We start from the raw sequence: 18,449 nt of genomic DNA on the forward strand, positions 1-18,449 counted from the left end.
TACTGCAGTGCTGAGTCTGCCCTCTGGTGGTGGAAAGGAAAGGCACGCTAGTGATGTTTCCGTCCATCTGTCTGAGAACACGTGTGATAATAATAACACTGCATAAAAAATGACAACAACAACACTGTATTAAAATAGTGGTTTAAAAAGATGGCTATGATTTTATTAAAAAATTAATGCAGAGTCAAACAGCCAAGGTTGTTTATATACAATAGAAAATCAGGAGGATGTCCTTCAAGAAAGACACATTGCCCAGCCAAATGTCATTATCTCTCTCTCTCATATAAGAGAAACTTTAAGAGAAATGTCTATTTGTTTTTGTAATTGAAAGCACAAATGTGTTGATGGAGGAAAAGCATTTGAAGCAATGTTTATAGTATGTTTTTGGGATGTTTATGGGATGGGTAATGCTGCAGAACTCCTGACCTGTAACACTGTCATCTCCCCTTCCTTAGTGGCTGAAGACAGAGGAGATGCAACAAGGTAGTGGAGCCATCAAGATTGAGAACTCAAATCAGTTTGTTCCTCTTTTTACCAACCCTCAAGAGGTGCTGGAAACACGAAATAAGGTACTTCTGCCCTAATGCTCTCAGTAAGCCACGATGTCACAGTATGGATATACCACAGGGATCGCATGGTTTGGTTTTGGGTTTTCAGCCTTTTGGGTTGTTGTTGATGGTGTTGTTATTTATCTCCAGATCAGGCAGCAGAACCGGCAGGACATGAAAACAGCAGGACCCCAGTCCCAAGTACTAGCCGGTGTCATAACGGATGATAGTCCACCGGTAAGGATCAAGTACTAGCCGGTGTCATAACGGATGATAGTCCACCGGTAAGGATCGAGTACTAGCCGGTGTCATAACGGATGATAGTCCACCGGTAAGGATCGAGTACTAGCCGGTGTCATAACGGATGATAGTCCACCGGTAAGGATCGAGTACTAGCCGGTGTCATAACGGATGATAGTCCACCACCGGTAAGGATCGAGTACTAGCCGGTGTCATAACGGATGATAGTCCACCGGTAAGGATCGAGTACTAGCCGGTGTCATAACGGATGATAGTCCACCGGTAAGGATCGAGTACTAGCCGGTGTCATAACGTGTCATAACGGATGATAGTCCACCGGTAAGGATCGAGTACTAGCCGGTGTCATAACGGATGATAGTCCACCGGTAAGGATCGAGTACTAGCCGGTGTCATAACGGATGATAGTCCACCGGTAAGGATCGAGTACTAGCCGGTGTCATAACGGATGATAGTCCACCGGTAAGGATCGAGTACTAGCCGGTGTCATAACGGATGATAGTCCACCGGTAAGGATCGAGTACTAGCCGGTGTCATAACGGATGATAGTCCACCGGTAAGGATCGAGTACTAGCCGGTGTCATAAGTCCACCGGATGATAGTCCACCGGTAAGGATCATACTAGCCGGTGTCATAACGGATGATAGTCCACCGGTAAGGATCGAGTACTAGCCGGTGTCATAACGGATGATAGTCCACCGGTAAGGATCGAGTACTAGCCGGTGTCATAACGGATGATAGTCCACCGGTAAGGATCGAGTACTAGCCGGTGTCATAACGGATGATAGTCCACCGGTAAGGATCGAGTACTAGCCGGTGTCATAACGGATGATAGTCCACCGGTAAGGATCGAGTACTAGCCGGTGTCATAACGGATGATAGTCCACCGGTAAGGATCGAGTACTAGCCGGTGTCATAACGGATGATAGTCCACCGGTAAGGATCGAGTACTAGCCGGTGTCATAACGGATGATAGTCCACCGGTAAGGATCGAGTACTAGGCCTACAGTGCTGTGGCTAATGGCTAGTGCAGGTGAATGTGTAAATGCTTGTTTTTTCCGTTTTGATTTGATGTACGGTATTTCTGTCTTTCACGTTAAACTGAGGCCCTATGTTGGGTTGGGGCCTTCAGGGTGGTGGACCCTTGGGGGCAGGGCCCGGCAACCAAGCTACAGTATATTGTGTGCAAGTAAAGAGAGCTCTACATTATTATTATTATTATTATTGTTATGTTATGAATTCTATGGAGGCTGTGCTGTTGCTGTGTGTATATGTACAGTATGTACTGTATATGTGTAGATGTACAGTTGAAGTCGTAAGTTTACATACACTTAGGTTGGAGTCATTAAAACTCATTTTTCAACCACTCCGCAAATGTATTGTCAACAAACTAAAGTTTTGGGTACTCGGTTAGGACATCTACTTTGTGCATGACACAAGTAATTTTTCCAACAATTGTTTACAGACAGATTATTTCACTTTTAATCCACTGTATCATAATTCCAGTGGGTCAGATGTTTATATACACTAAGTTGACTGTGCCTTTAAACAGCTTGTAAAATTCCAGAAAATGATATCATCGCTTTAGAAGATTCTGATTCTGCTAATTTACATAATTTGAGTCAATTGGATGTGTACCTGTGGATGTATTTCAAGGACTACCTTCAAACTCAGTGCCTCTTTGCTTGACATAATGGGAAAATCAAAAGAAATCAGCCAAGACCCCAGAAAAAAACTGTAGAACTCCACAAGTCTGGTTCATCCTTGGGAGCAATTTCCAAACGCCTGAAGGTACCACGTTTATCTGTACAAACAATCGTATGTAAGTATAAACACTATGGAACCATGTAGCCATCATACCGCTCAGGAAGGAGACGCTTTCTGTCTCCTAGAGATGAATGTACTTTGGTGCGAAAAGTGAAAATCAATCCTAGAACAACAGCAAAGGACCTTGTGAAGATGCTGGAGGAAACAGGTACAAAAGTATCTATATCCACAGTAAAACGAGTCTTATATCGACATAACCTGAAAGGCCGCTCAGCAAGGAAGAAGCCACTGCTCCAAAACCGCCATAGAAAAGCCAGACTACAGTTTTCAACTGCACATGGGGACAAATATCATACTTTTCAGAGAAATGTCCTCTGATCTGATGAAGCAAAAATAGAATTGTTTGGCCATAATGACCATCGTTATGTTTGGAGGAAAAAGGGGAGGCTTGCAAGCCAAAGAACACAATCCCTACCGTGAAGCACGGGGGTGGCAGCATCATGTTGTGGGGGGGGGACTTTGCTGCAGGAGGGACTGGTGCACTTCACAAAATAGATGGCCTCATGAGGCAGGAAAATTATGTGGATATATTGAAACAACATCTCAAGACAGTCAGTCAGGAAGTTAAAGCTTGGTCGCAAATGGATCTTCCAAATTAACAATGACCCCAAGCATACTTCCAAAGTTGTTACAAAATGGCTTAAGGACAACAAAGTCAAGATATTGGAGTGGCCATCACAAAGCAATGACCTCAACCCTATAGAAAATGTGTGGGCAGAACTGAAAAAGCGTGTTTGAGCAAGGAGGCCTACAAACCTGACTCAGTTACACCAGCTCTGTCAGGAGGAATTTCCAAAACTCACCCAACTTATTGTGGGAAGCTTGTAGAAGGCTACCCGAAACGTTTGACCCAAGTTTTTGAAAGGCAATGCTCCCAAATACTAATTGAGTGTATGTAAACTTCTGACCCACTGGGAATGTGATGAAATAATTAAAAGCTGAAATGAATAATTATCTCTACTATTTTTCTGACATTTCACATTCTTAAAATAAAATGGTGATCCTAACTGACCCAAGACAATTTTTACGAGGATTAAATGTCAGGAATTGTGAAAAACTGAGTTTAAATGTATTTGGCTAAGGTGTATGTGAACTTCCGACTTCAACTGTATGTGTGTGGTTGTTTACATTTGCTTCCAACCCCTTCAAATTAAATATTATAACAAAATGTAATGAAAACTGAGGCCCTGTGGTCTTGTCGCAAGAGATGTGGTGTTTAACCTGTTGTCCTGGTTAAATAAAATTCCTATCCCAGCTGCAGAAGCTGCTTTGGCCACCTAACCATCCCCACTAATCATCCCACTTCCCTGCTTCTCATTGTATCATTCATTAATTAATTCATTCAACCCCTCACCTTCCACCCTGCTACTCTTCCTCAGGTACAGAAAAAACTGCACGTTTCTGTAAAACTGTGTGCTCTCAGTCCACAAGGTAAACAAATAAATAAGATGGTCTGAGAAGACATTACATTTACATTACATTTAAGTCATTTAGCAGACGCTCTTATCCAGAGCGACTTACAAATTGGTGCATTCACCTTATGACATCCAGTGGAACAGCCACTTTACAATAGTGCATCTAAATCTTTTAAGGGGGGGGGGGGTGAGAAGGATTACTTTATCCTATCCTAGGTATTCCTTAAAGAGGTGGGGTTTCAGGTGTCTCCGGAAGGTGGTGATTGACTCCGCTGTCCTGGCGTCGTGAGGGAGTGTGTTCCACCATTGGGGAGCCAGAGCAGCGAACAGTTTTGACTGGGCTGAGCGGGAACTGTACTTCCTCAGTGGTAGGGAGGCGAGCAGGCCAGAGGTGGATGAACGCAGTGCCCTTGTTTGGGTGTAGGGCCTGATCAGAGCCTGGAGGTACTGAGGTGCCGTTCCCCTCACAGCTCCGTAGGCAAGCACCATGGTCTTGTAGCGGATGCGAGCTTCAACTGGAAGCCAGTGGAGAGAGCGGAGGAGCGGGGTGACGTGAGAGAATTTGGGAAGGTTGAACACCAGACGGGCTGCGGCGTTCTGGATGAGTTGTAGGGGTTTAATGGCACAGGCAGGGAGCCCAGCCAACAGCGAGTTGCAGTAATCCAGACGGGAGATGACAAGTGCCTGGATTAGGACCTGCGCCGCTTCCTGTGTGAGGCAGGGTCGTACTCTGCGGATGTTGTAGAGCATGAACCTACAGGAACGGGCCACCGCCTTGATGTTAGTTGAGAACGACAGGGTGTTGTCCAGGATCACGCCAAGGTTCTTAGCGCTCTGGGAGGAGGACACAATGGAGTTGTCAACCGTGATGGCGAGATCATGGAACGGGCAGTCCTTCCCGGGAGGAAGAGCAGCTCCGTCTTGCCGAGGTTCAGCTTGAGGTGGTGATCCGTCATCCACACTGATATGTCTGCCAGACATGCAGAGATGCGATTCGCCACCTGGTCATCAGAAGGGGGAAAGGAGAAGATTAATTGTGTGTCGTCTGCATAGCAATGATAGGAGAGACCATGTGAGGTTATGACAGAGCCAAGTGACTTGGTGTATAGCGAGAATAGGAGAGGGCCTAGAACAGAGCCCTGGGGGACACCAGTGGTGAGAGCGCGTGGTGAGGAGACAGATTCTCGCCACGCCACCTGGTAGGAGCGACCTGTCAGGTAGGACGCAATCCAAGCGTGGGCCGCGCCGGAGATGCCCAACTCGGAGAGGGTGGAGAGGAGGATCTGATGGTTCACAGTATCGAAGGCAGCCGATAGGTCTAGAAGGATAAGAGCAGAGGAGAGAGAGTTAGCTTTAGCAGTGCGGAGCGCCTCCGTGATACAGAGAAGAGAGCAGTCTGACAGTTGAATGACTAGTCTTGAAACCTGACTGATTTGGCATACATTCTAAGAAGGTCATTCTGAGAGAGATAGCGGGAGAGCTGGCCAAGGACGGCACGTTCAAGAGTTTTGGAGAGAAAAGAAAGAAGGGATACTGGTCTGTAGTTGTTGACATCGGAGGGATCGAGTGTAGGTTTTTTCAGAAGGGGTGCAACTCTCGCTCTCTTGAAGACGGAAGGGACGTAGCCAGCGGTCAGGGATGAGTTGATGAGCGAGGTGAGGTAAGGGAGAAGGTCTCCGGAAATGGTCTGGAGAAGAGAGGAGGGGATAGGGTCAAGCGGGCAGGTTGTTGGGCGGCCGGCCGTCACAAGACGCGAGATTTCATCTGGAGAGAGAGGGGAGAAAGAGGTCAGAGCACAGGGTAGGGCAGTGTGAGCAGAACCAGCGGTGTCGTTTGACTTAGCAAACGAGGATCGGATGTCGTCGACCTTCTTTTCAAAATGGTTGACGAAGTCATCTGCAGAGAGGGAGGAGGGGGAGAGGAGGATTCAGGAGGGAGGAGAAGGTGGCAAAGAGCTTCCTAGGGTTAGAGGCAGATGCTTGGAATTTAGAGTGGTAGAAAGTGGCTTTAGCAGCAGAGACAGAGGAGGAAAATGTAGAGAGGAGGGAGCGAAAGGATGCCAGGTCCGCAGGGGAGGCGAGTTTTCCTCCATTTCCGCTCGGCTGCCCGGAGCCCTGTTCTGTGAGCTCGCAAAGAGTCGTCGAGCCACGGAGCGGGAGGGGAGGGCCGAGCCGGCCTGGAAGATAGGGGACATAGAGAGTCAAAGGATGCAGAAAGGGAGGAGGGAGGGTTGAGGAGGCAGAATCAGGAGATAGGTTGGAGAAGGTTTGAGCAGAGGGAAGAGATGATAGGATGGAAGAGGAGAGAGTAGCGGGGGAGAGAGAGCGAAGGTTGGGACGGCGCGATACCATCCGAGTAGGGGCAGTGTGGGAAGTGTTGGATGAGAGCGAGAGGGAAAAGGATACAAGGTAGTGGTCGGAGACTTGGAGGGGAGTTGCAATGAGGTTAGTGGAAGAACAGCATCTAGTAAAGATGAGGTCGAGCGTATTGCCTGCCTTGTGAGTAGGGGGAAGGTGAGAGGGTGAGGTCAAAAGAGGAAAGGAGTGGAAAGAAGGAGGCAGAGAGGAATGAGTCAAAGGTAGACGTGGGGAGGTTAAAGTCGCCCAGAACTGTGAGAGGTGAGCCGTCCTCAGGAAAGGAGCTTATCAAGACATCAAGCTCATTGATGAACTCTCCGAGGGGACCTGGAGGGCGATAAATGATAAGGATGTTAAGCTTGAAAGGGCTGGTAACTGTGACAGCATGAAATTCAAAGGAGGCGATAGACAGATGGGTAAGGGGAGAAAGAGAGAATGACCACTTGGGAGAGATGAGGATCCCGGTGCCACCACCCCGCTGACCAGAAGCTCTCGGGGTGTGCGAGAACACGTGGGCGGACGAAGAGAGAGCAGTAGGAGTAGCAGTGTTATCTGTGGTGATCCATGTTTCCGTCAGTGCCAAGAAGTCGAGGGACTGGAGGGAGGCATAGGCTGAGATGAACTCTGCCTTGTTGGCCGCAGATCGGCAGTTCCAGAGGCTACCGGAGACCTGGAACTCCACGTGGGTCGTGCGCGCTGGGACCACCAGATTAGGGTGGCCGCGGCCACGCGGTGTGGAGCGTTTGTATGGTCTGTGCAGAGAGGAGATAACAGGGATAGACAGACACATAGTTGACAGGCTACAGAAGAGGCTATGCTAATGCAAGGAGATTGGAATGACAAGTGGACTACACGTCTCGAATGTTCAGAAAGTTAAGCTTACGTAGCAAGAATCTTATTGACTAAAATGATTAAAATGATACAGTACTGCTGAAGTAGGCTAGCTGGCAGTGGCTGCGTTGTTGACTTTGTAGGCCAGCTGGCAGTGGCTGCGTTGTTGACACTACACTAATCAAGTCGTTCCGTTGAGTGTAATAGTTTCTACAGTGCTGCTATTAGGGGGCTAGCTGGCTAGCTGGCTAGCTAGCAGTGTTGATTACGTTACGTTGCGTTAAAAGAACGACAATAGCTGGCTAGCTAACCTAGAAAATCGCTCTAGACTACACAATTATCTTTGATACACAGACGGCTATGTAGCTAGCTATGTAGCTAGCTACGATCAAACAAATCAAACCGTTGTGCTGTAATGAAATGAAATGAAAATGTGATACTACCTGTGGAGCGAAGCGGAATGCGACCATGAACCATGAACCATGAAGACAATTAAACCAATGAGCTCTCTTGGGAGCAAACACAAAGAAGACTTGGAAGACTTAGCAACCTACATCTTTTCTGGGTAGTCATTATTTGGGTGTCAAAACTGAAATGAGATGGGGAAACCCCTTGGGTCGACAATGATTAACAAAACCACAAAAATGATAATATCCTTCCCTTCTCCTTTTCATCCTAGTCTCCAGACCCGGCAGAACTTGAGCCGGAGACCCCCAACCCATTTAACCAGCTGACAGACAAGGAGCTGGAGGAGTACCGCAAGGAGGTGCAGAGGAAAGCAGAAGGTCAAACAGATGGTAAGTGCACTGCTACAGATAGAGATCTTAATTTGAACTATATTGTCACAGCATAATAGTTGCTAATCAGTGGTTAGGTTATTACCTGGCTAAAAGTAAGCTACATGCAATGTGCAATACTGTTAATGTAACTGTGTTAGTGTGGGTTTTCAGTGAATTTATGTAAATCACGAAGCTCACAAGCTCACGGTGCAGGAAAATTCTCAGCAACAAAAGAGTGATCAAATTAAGATCCTACATCTGTACCAAAAGCTATCCCTCACTTACACTTTGCATGTGGCTTACACTATCCCTCTCTCCAAATGTTGCCTTAATTACTTACACCTGCTCCTATCTCTCTTGCTCGCTATACTTACAGCACTGTAACATCAGACTGTACAGTTAATGTGTCTTTCTTTCGCCTATTACTAATTCATTCCTAACTCTGCCTCACAACTCTTGCACATTGCTAACTAGAATTAGCTCTATGTACTCATCACCCTACACTGGCTGTCTCTCTATGTTCTCCTGTGTGTGTGTGTGTGTGTGTGTGTGTGTGTGTGTGTGTGTGTGTGTGTGTGTGTGTGTGTGTGTGTGTGTGTGTGTGTGTGTGTGTGTGTGTGTGTGTGTGTGTGTGTGTGTGTGTGTGTGTGTGTGTGTGTGTGTGTGTGTGTGTGTGTGTGTGTGTGTGTGTGTGTGTGTCTGTGTGTCTGTGTGTGTGTGTCTGTGTGTGTGTGTCTGGCTGGCTGGCTGTCTGGCTGTCTGGCTGTCTGGCTGTCTGTCTGTGCATGAGTAGGGGATGAGGTGGAGAACGAGAAGGACTCTCCCCCAGCTACCTCCCCCACCAACAACCCTCACCCCTACAATCCTCCTCCCTCAGGTGAGACTCGGCCGGGAGTGCTGAACACATCTCAGCTGTCTCTGCTTGCTTTGCATACAGGAGAGAAGGACTGCTCAAATTCCTACATGACAATATGCGGGACCCTGTACTGTTGCCTCCACTATGTGCCTCTTCAACTGCTCATTGACAATGCCTCTTGCGCTGACAGTCACTGAATGTGGGCAACAGTATAGGTGATCTAAAATATTTAAATCCTAAATTGAGATGTGTAACTTGGACTTTTGCATTAAACATACATTGGTATCAATGCATGGAGGGATGTGCATGGATCTCAATTAGAACAATATTGTATAAGAATTTCAATGTCTGAGTAACATGGGATTTCAGTTCTGATGATGTGAGGTTTGGTGGTGGTTGTTGTTTTTGTAAATGTGCCACATTTCAGCGCTGTCTTGTGACGGCCATCTGTCTCCACACCTACTGTATGTACCCCTCTCCTTCGGTCTCTGTGTTCGTGTTTGTCTATGTTCCTCTATCTACACTGACTCACAGGGCACCCCTCTGGTACTGAGATATTGTTTCAATACTAAGTACTGAGAAACAAACTGTAAGAAGTTGTTGCACTCTCAATAGCCAAGCATGTTGGACACAACTGCAATGACATGACATGGCTGCTGTGTACTGTTCCATGCAGATAACACAAACAAAGCCATTTAATCTGATTGCATTTCTTTCTTTGTTTTGTTTTTTTACGTCAATTATCCAACAAGATGAGACTAAGACAGCCTCCACGGCAGTGCAGAACGGGAAAGGAGAGGAGGAGAAGCAGACCACGGAGGAGCTGGAGAAAGGGATGAAGGCTTTGTCTACCAATGACACTTCTACACCCCCAGCTGTGCCACCTGCTAAACTGCCCAGCAACACCCCTGAGGGATCCCCCTCCAAGTCCCCCTCTAAGAAGAAAAAGAAGTTCAAGGCCCCCTCATTTCTAAAGAAGAGCAAGAAGAAAGAGCAGAAAGAGAAAGCTGAAACTTGAGGGGACATGTAAAATGCTTCTGACACAAACCACTCCATTTCTAGCCACATACACAGAGGCAAACACACTCACTCAAATTTCCTAAATGTATGGTTCAGTCCCTCTCATCACGTCTTTGTGCCCACACGCTTCTATCTATACTATCAAACAATTTGTTAAAACATTACTTGTTTTTGCGCATAGGATTTAGAAGTAATTCTAATTCTATGTTTTTTGCAACATTGTTTCTCTCCAACTCACAAATGATCATGAAACAATCCATAACAATACAAAGGGAAATAGAATCAACAGCACTCCAGCTGAATGATGCACCCCTTACGACACGTATGCATATAAACCAATGTTGCATTGAAGCATCCTCATAGTGGTCTTGTCATATTTATTTGTTTTTAATAGTCAGGTGAAGGTCACAGGTATGTACATTAATGCGAGCACAGGTGCAGTATATGTAGAATTATGCAGGTATAAAAATGTGCTCCTTTTGGCAGAAGTCTTGTTCCATTTAAACAAACTATTCAAGTCATAGACAGCAGAAAAAATGTAATAAATACTTAAACAATTTAATTCCCAACATTAAACTGAAAGCTATAAAAACCACTAATAACAAGCAAGGATATGATATACGCATCATGGAATAAACTTGTTGCTTGATGTTGCAAACTGAAGCCCAACTAAAAGGCACTAAACATTCCACTTATCCCCAAAATTGTATTTGAAATATGTGTACAAAATACGTCTTTACAGGTGTAATTATTTTTATGATCAGTAGCTGTTATCTAAATGCTGATGTGTGATATCTTTTTTTAATGTATTATTTCATATTAGAATGTAAAGTGAAAAGTTCCAAGGTGAAAATGTACCAGTCATTAAATATTAAGTTGATTTCAATCCAGTTTGGTTTGATCTGTTATTTGTCAGTTAACCTTTACTTGATCATATGAGTGTCAGGTACAGTAAAGTCCAGTTCTGGTTCTGATACTTCGGGAAAATAATATTCTTAATGTTTGCCGACATATATATAATATATATGATTTTTTAATGCATCTTGGTTAGATATGTTTTTGTTTATAAAGACATGGGGAAAATTTGTATTGTATACTCTCGAGTCCTATTCTCTCTTCTCGCCTCTTGCTCAAAACCTTTATCATCCGATGGATTTTGAGAAGGAGGCGATGAGAGGACACGAGGAGGATGAAATTGAGATTCGTCCACGAATTTACGAAATCAACAGGTAACGCTATTCATATCCATTCCAGCCCGCTAGGGGTCAGTAAATATATCTTTCTATGTTAAGGGCTTCCGGTTTCCTGTCTTTTTCATCTGCGGAGAGAACAGCAATGAGTTACTGAAATCAAACGGCAGAAATCTGTTAAATTGTCGACGGTTTCACTTTGCTTATTGTTTAAAGAACTCAAGGCCCTAAAAATGGGCAGAAGTAGAAGCCGATCCCCACCAAAACGAGGTTTGTATAAGCAATGAATAACCAACGATGACAATAATAGTAATTTGCTAAAGTTAGCTACAGTAGCATCATACGTTATTTACAAACAGGTCCATATGTATTCCAGCTAGCAAGTTGACGATAACAATAACCACTATTTCGGTCTCGCAACTAACATGTACGTGTAGCCCTAAACATTGTAGTTAAACTACAGTAATCTGGTTAAATTTTAATTGTGTACACGCTCGCCATAATGGAGTAAAGGAGCCAAACAGCTTTACTCCGGACTATAGTCAAAGGACCTTCTGGCTTTGGCAGACAAATACGGCAACTAAAAGTGCATGGATTCTCGATTGCTATACGTTTTTAGAAACATAAAGCCTCCTACTTTCTTGTCACAAAATAACGTTAATTTGATCAAATGCAAAAATATACACTTAATAAACAAGGCTGTATAGCTGTCCACATAATTCCCATCGTAATGAGTTAATGCATATATTATGTTTTGTGACGTTTTGGTCTCTGCATTCTTTTCAGCTATTTTTATTTTGCCCGAAGTCTACGCCCCTTCATCTGTGATTGGTTAACTGTAGGGGGAATTAGACACATGCAGCGTGTAAACCCTAAAGCCATTTAAAGCTGCAGTATGTAACTTTTTGGGCAACACGACCGAATTATAGAGCTGTCATTCTCATTGAAAGCAAGTCTAAAACGCGGTAGATCTGTTTTATGTGCTCTCTTTCTATGCTTCCCGTGCCCAAGTTTCGTTTTTGTGTGTTTTACTTTCGGTTTCGTAAACCAGCTGAAAATACAATATGTTTGCTTATGGAAAATGTTTATCACAGTGGTTTAGATTGTACAATGATTCTCTATGCTATACTTGCTTGTTTTGTCACATATACACATTTTAGCTACCAGGAAATGGAGGAGCATGGCGCATCTTTAAATGTGTATAGTAATTTAACCTTTTTTTGTTTTGAGAAAATTACAACTGATTTGTTACTTATGTTACCAAAACTACCGCAAACAATGCATGTTAACGTTACAGCAAGCATCTGGGTTCTTAACAAAACTCCCCTGGCAAGAAGATACTGTCTAACCTAATATAGTTAATCTGTGCCGTTTATAGTGGGAGAAAATTAGGCATAGTGGGCAAAACAAGCAAGGAGGTGGGTAAAGCCAAACAGGAGCTAGGGAGATCCTATTGTAGCATATATTTCCTTTAGGGAACGCCTCCTCTGGGAAGTGTGTGTGCACAACCTCCATTTGACCTTGCACTCTTTCAAACACTAAGTCTTAAACTTAGTGCACTGTGTTTGTAACAGATTGTAGTTTTGGAAACATAATGTATTGAGATGTTTCATCGATGAGATAATTATCAGAATGTTTGCCCAGTTTCACCTAGTTCATCCTCTCCACTTTCCGTGACTGGACTTCAACTCTCGTTTGGTGTTGAGAACGTTCTAAATGAATGCTTCATCTTTATAGCCCCTGTGATGTCTGGGTTACCCCTTCTGTTGACCCTTCTATTGACTACCACAACTGAAAAACCTCATGGAAACTGGAGATATTCTTTACATCACTGGTTAGAGGACAACCTGTATAAGTCAACTACATTTTGGAATGTTGCATTTTGATACAGGGGTCACCAGAACAGAAAGAAACGCAACACTATTTTGTTGTGACTCATCGGTTATCACGTTGAAATCAATTGGTGTGCGTATCAGTGCCATTTAAAAATATAAAAAACGAAATCCTGCAAACCCCAGTGTACATGACAAAATAAACATTACAAAACCAAATATATTGATCTGTTTTAAGCACTTGAGGTAAAAATTTGATGACCCGATGCTATCAAACGTCAGCTTGTGTAATGTATTAACAAATACTGTCCACAACATGGAAAGTAACATATAATTTTCCCCCCATATCTTATTAATGTATAGCTTAATTTATCGTGATAGTAAGTTAAACACACAGATTTGTTTCAGTAATCACATACTTTATATTTCTCAGTAGTTTAACCATTTAGAGATGTAAAAAAATGCTCATAATCACAATTTAACCAGGCGCTCTAGACTAGAGCGTCCAAAGGGTCTGTGCTGCAGGCTGAACGTTTGATGTCCCTATAGTCAGTGGAGGCTGCTGAGGGGAAGACGGCTCATCATAATGGTTGGAATGGTATCAAACATCAGATGTGCTTGATACTACTCCGTTCCAGCCATTATTATAAGCCGTCCTCCCCTCAGCAGCCTCTGCTGGTCTACTATGACTGGGCTATGAACATGCTATGAACATAGCTCTGGTCCATCACACGACAACTACAAGTTGCCTCTACTCTGTGGAATATTTCTATGACTCTTTCAGTTTCCCCAAAAAATGTATTTAGAGTAATTTTAATATACTTTTGTAACTCACCAAAGTGTAGATGTTGCTAGAGTGTTAGGTACTTTCTCTGTATGCACAGGGTGTCATTTAAAACAATACAGAAACGACCAGACCAGCTCTGGTCCACGTGCATGCGTTGGATCTGCACTACAACCTGCGTGTGCCTCTGTTGCATGCACCTGGACCAGAGCTAGTCTGGTGGTATATAACGTGCTAAAAAATATATATGGACTTTTGTATTTTGGAGGAATGACACCCTGCATATAAAGACAAATTATTCAACACTTTAGCAACATCTTCACTTCGAGGTAGTGCGAAAGTCTATTGAACCCATTCACTAAACAAAATTCTATTAATGTAAGGATTCATAACATGGATGCTGTTCTTGGTCCTCCGCCATATTAAGTAATGTCTTGGTCTGTTTGTTCCTCGTCTGTAGAGAGACGACGCTCTCGCTCGGGTTCAAGGGACCGCGAACGAAAGCGCAGGGAGAGGGAACGCTCCCGTTCTCGGGACAGGGAAAGGCGAAGGAGCCGCTCGCGCTCTCCAGCCCGAAGGCGGCGCTCAAGGTGAGAGAAGAGACACCCAGTGAGTCATCTCAACTAAAAGGGGGTTGACAGTGGACTCACACAGGGTCATTGGTTACTTCTCTGGGCCTATGTGGTGTAACCTTGGTCTACACTCCCATTGACATAAATATATCTGGCTAAAGAGACTGTGATACCTTGTGCTCTTAGGGGGAAGTTTGACTATTTCTGTACTGCAAAAGTATCACCAGGGCTATATTCCGATTCCACACCCTTCTCCCCAAATGTGCACTTCCTCATCCTCAAGAATTTACAAGCATTGGATTGGGGTGGGGGGAGTGTTTCCAGTTTCCACCATATTTGTTAAACCAGTCCATAAGGGAAAATGATTTATGCACACTTCAAGAAGGATATAGAATGGGACCTCTGCCTAGATAACCCGTCCACCAGCTATCTCTGTCTCTTGTCTTTAGGTCTCCTCGCCGGCTGCGCTCTTCTTCCAGCTCCCCCTCCAGGCAGAAGGACCGGCGTGATGATGAAGATAAAAAAGATTCCAAGGATAAGCCAATAAAGGAGCATCAGATCTCAGGTGGTTTATATGCTATGATCTTGTATGTATCTCAAATGACACTTGATTCTCTACATGGTGCAGTACTTTTGACCAGAGCCCTGTGTGTATATATACAGTACCAGTCAAACTTTTGGACACCTACTCATTCAAGGTGTGTCTTTATTTTTACCTTTTTCTACATTGTAGAATAGTAGTGAAGACATCAAAACTATGAAACAACACACATGGAATCATGTAGTAACCAAAAAAGTGTTAATCAAATAAAAATAGATTTTAGATTCTTCTAAGTAACCACCCATTGCCTTGATGACAGCTTTGCACACTCTTGGCGTTCTCTCAACCAGCTTTAACTGGAGTGCTTTTCCAACCGTCTTGAAGGAGTTCCCACATATGCTGACCACTTGTTGGCTGCTTTTGTTTTGTCATTATCCTGTAATGGATAATGGATAAGCTCAAAACAGATGGGATGGCGTATCTCTGCAGAATGCTGTGGTAGCTATGCTGGTTAAGTGTGCCTGGAATTCTAAATAAAATCAGTGTCACCAGCAAAGCACCATCACACTACCTCCTTCATGGTGGGAACCACACATGCAGAGATCATTCGTTCACCTACTCTGCGTCTCACAAAGACATGGCGTTTGGAGTCAAAAATCTCAATATTGTGTGTGCTAATTGGGATGCACCCCTTCTGTGAGAATATGGAGAAATACTACTGTTGCATGTCAGTGTCTAAAAGTGTGTATTATTTATAGAGGAAGACATGCAGGGCAAGACAGAAGAGGAGATTGAGATGATGAAGATTATGGGATTTGGCAACTTTGACACCACTAAGGTAAGGATTCTGTCAACTCGTCTTAAATCTAGAGGTTCCTGGTTAGGCTTGCCAAAGATATCTGTAGATATTAGATGCTTTTATTTAATCTGGAGTCTGCAGAATAATCACTGAAATTGTCCAACTCACCACAAGGGGGCACAGTTTTCTAAAACTAACTGATTGTACGGTGCCCTTCACCAACAAGAATTAAAGATCTAACAATCATAATAGTGATTTCTAAGAACTTGACACGATCCACCTTTGGTAAACAGTTTGTTGTAAGACTAAGATCATCTGAAATGGGTGTGATTCTTTTCAAAGGAGTTCAATTAGGTCTCCCATTTGTCTAGCAGTTTTTTTTTTTTTATTGCAGGAAGATGTTTTGATTTGATACAACTTAATTGTTTACTGCCACAGGTGATCGAAGGGTGAACAACCTTGTGTTTCTGGATGTGTGATGTATTAATGTAGTTGTCATTGCCAACAGGGGAAGAAGACCAATGGAGCAGTCAATGCGCATGCTATCAATGTGTCTCAGAAGAGGAAATACAGGTCTGTTGATTCATTATCATTAACCCCAAGAGTTGTCTTATGTGGCTTTTTATTTCACAAATAACATTTAAATGACAAAATTGGGTGGAGCTGCTCACGTGTAGTTGTGAAAATGCTGTAATATAGACTGCATTTAGTATATAATATATCAATGTGTGGGACTACCAATATCTAGTCCTTCTTGTTAGGATATTATTTATTTTCATCACATTCAGGTCACCTGTTATTAAGTAGCGTATCTTGTTGATTTATGCACCAACTAGCTTCATTTGTTTATAAATCAACAATTCCAACTGCAAGGCACAAGGTCCAGGCTGATATTGAGCAGTCTGAACAGTGACTATGCTCATTGCTGCCAATCACCTCTGCAGGTGTTTCTATGCAGACATTTTGGCTCTCCTATTGGTAGATAATGATGTAATGGTAAGTTTTGTATTATTTCTTTTTTTTTCAGGCAGTACATGAACAGAAAAGGTGGATTCAACAGACCTCTGGATTTCATTGCTTGAAGTAGGATAAACAGAACATACTCATTGATGTTCCCTAAAATATACTATTTTAGCCTTGTTGTCTCTAGACTGTGTTTTGGTGATAGAAGTTTATTTTTTTGTATTATGTTTTTTTTTCTCTTTTTCATTTTGACACCCTACACTGCATTTAAGTTATGCAAAGACCCATGCAACTGAATATAATGAAATGTTTCTGTAATATGTTTAGCTTATTTTAGTCTTGTTGACAACATGCCTGGGTCGATATGCTTTTCAGGGTGCATTTTAATTAAGGTGTTTTTGGGTCAGATTAAAAACGTTAATTCAGATCATGGCCCATTCTCATTTTTACGATTTATGTAAATTGCCAAATTATTGAAATGTAAAGCTCTAAGTGGGATAGTTAATTGATTGCTGAAAGGTATGAGAATATTTTTGAAGGCAAGTATTTTAATGAGTGGGATTTAAGCACAAACCCCTCTTCAGTTGTGTTCAAATTCCCTCTCTAGGCTCATTTCTCATGTCATCTTCTGTATATGGTTTTAAGGACGAATGGTTGAAATCAGTGGTTAGCCTTCCTATCGCCTTTGACCACAGAATGTCTGCTGTCATTTCTATTAGTTTCCCAACAATTCTACTTGTTGAATCTCCACCATTTGTGTTGTCACCAAACGGATGTATTCATTAGTTGCATACTGTTCCCTTTTCATTCAGTGAGCTATATTTTCTGTTCGGTTCCCTACGTGATGTACTGCTCACGGCTGACGTTCGTGTTCTGTCTTGCCTCCCCCTTGATCACACCTACAGCGTCATTGTGTTTTTCTACACCAGAAGTACATTCATTTCCAATGGAACGCTGTGTTTGCCTTGCAGCATTGTTCTGTGTGGTTCATAGGTTGGATTTATTGAACGTATGCATCAAATTGTATGTGTAGACGTCTTGACAGAAATTGTATTTTAAACTTTTGTTCCACACATCCAGATGATGCTGCATACCATTTTGCGAAATGATGGTTTAGGCGTGCTCAAGCCGTAGTCTTTTTTTGCATACTACACTGAACAAAAATTAAAAAGCAACATATAGTGCTGATCCCATGTTTCATGAGGTGACATGAAAGATCCCATAAATGTTCCATAGGTACACAAAGCTTATTCTGGGGACAAAAAATAAATAAAAATGCCACTTTAAAATGTTCAGTTTTGCCACAATGTCTGATGGATTGTGCAATTGGCATGTTGACTGCAGGAATGTCCACCAGAGCTGTTGCCAGAGCATTGAATGTTAATTTCTCTACCATAAGCCACCTCCGTGTAACCATGCAAGCCCAGGACCACCTCCAGGCTTTTTCACCTGTGGGATCGTCTAGGTGCGGAGTATTATATATATTTTTATTTTACCCCCTTTTCTCCTAATTACAATCTTGTCTGATCGCTGCAACTCCCCCAATGGGCTTGGGAGAGGCGACGGTTGAATTATGCGTCCTCCAAAACATGACCCGCCAAACTGCGTTCCTTAACACCTGCCTGTACCAATGTGTCGGGGAGAAAACACAGTTCAACTGACAGCCAAGTCAGCCTTCAGGCGCCCGGCCAAGTAAGGCCCTCTCCTATCCCGGACGACGCTGGACCAATTGTGCACCACTGTATGGGACTCCTGGTCACAGTCCGGGATCGAATGCGGGTATGCAGTGATGCTTCAAGCATTGCGATGCATTGCCTTAGACCACAGCAACATTCAGGAGGCCCTCTAAGTATTTCTGTCGGTAATAAAGCCCTTTT

At 43.4% G+C, this 18,449-nt stretch overlaps 2 protein-coding genes across 3 annotated transcripts in view; both read left to right on the forward strand.

Moving 5' to 3' along the window:
- LOC118358471 (beta-adducin-like) overlaps window positions 1-10,777 on the forward strand; it is a 31,720-nt gene extending 20,943 nt beyond the window's left edge. Inside the window, exons 11-15 of one of the 2 annotated variants that reach the window (XM_052479057.1) lie at window positions 456-569; window positions 699-785; window positions 7,916-8,033; window positions 8,809-8,892; window positions 9,624-10,777. In XM_052479057.1, coding sequence (XP_052335017.1) covers window positions 456-569; window positions 699-785; window positions 7,916-8,033; window positions 8,809-8,892; window positions 9,624-9,889 — 669 coding nt within the window. In that variant the 3' untranslated portion in view covers window positions 9,890-10,777. The remainder of the gene's footprint in view (window positions 1-455; window positions 570-698; window positions 786-7,915; window positions 8,034-8,808; window positions 8,893-9,623) is intronic. The other variant, XM_052479058.1, reaches the window with a different exon arrangement.
- A 414-nt stretch (window positions 10,778-11,191) lies between these two features.
- On the forward strand, window positions 11,192-16,999 carry snrnp27 (small nuclear ribonucleoprotein 27 (U4/U6.U5)). Its single transcript, XM_035736354.2, has 6 exons — window positions 11,192-11,351; window positions 14,158-14,287; window positions 14,719-14,834; window positions 15,569-15,648; window positions 16,118-16,182; window positions 16,637-16,999. Exons 1-6 carry the CDS (start codon window positions 11,315-11,317, stop codon window positions 16,689-16,691), a joined length of 483 nt encoding a protein of 160 aa, XP_035592247.1. The 5' UTR covers window positions 11,192-11,314; the 3' UTR covers window positions 16,692-16,999.
- Window positions 17,000-18,449: the final 1,450 nt, after the last annotated feature.

The sequence above is a fragment of the Oncorhynchus keta genome, chromosome 25 (assembly GCF_023373465.1).
Source record: "Oncorhynchus keta strain PuntledgeMale-10-30-2019 chromosome 25, Oket_V2, whole genome shotgun sequence".
NCBI classification, from domain to species: Eukaryota; Metazoa; Chordata; class Actinopteri; order Salmoniformes; family Salmonidae; genus Oncorhynchus; species Oncorhynchus keta.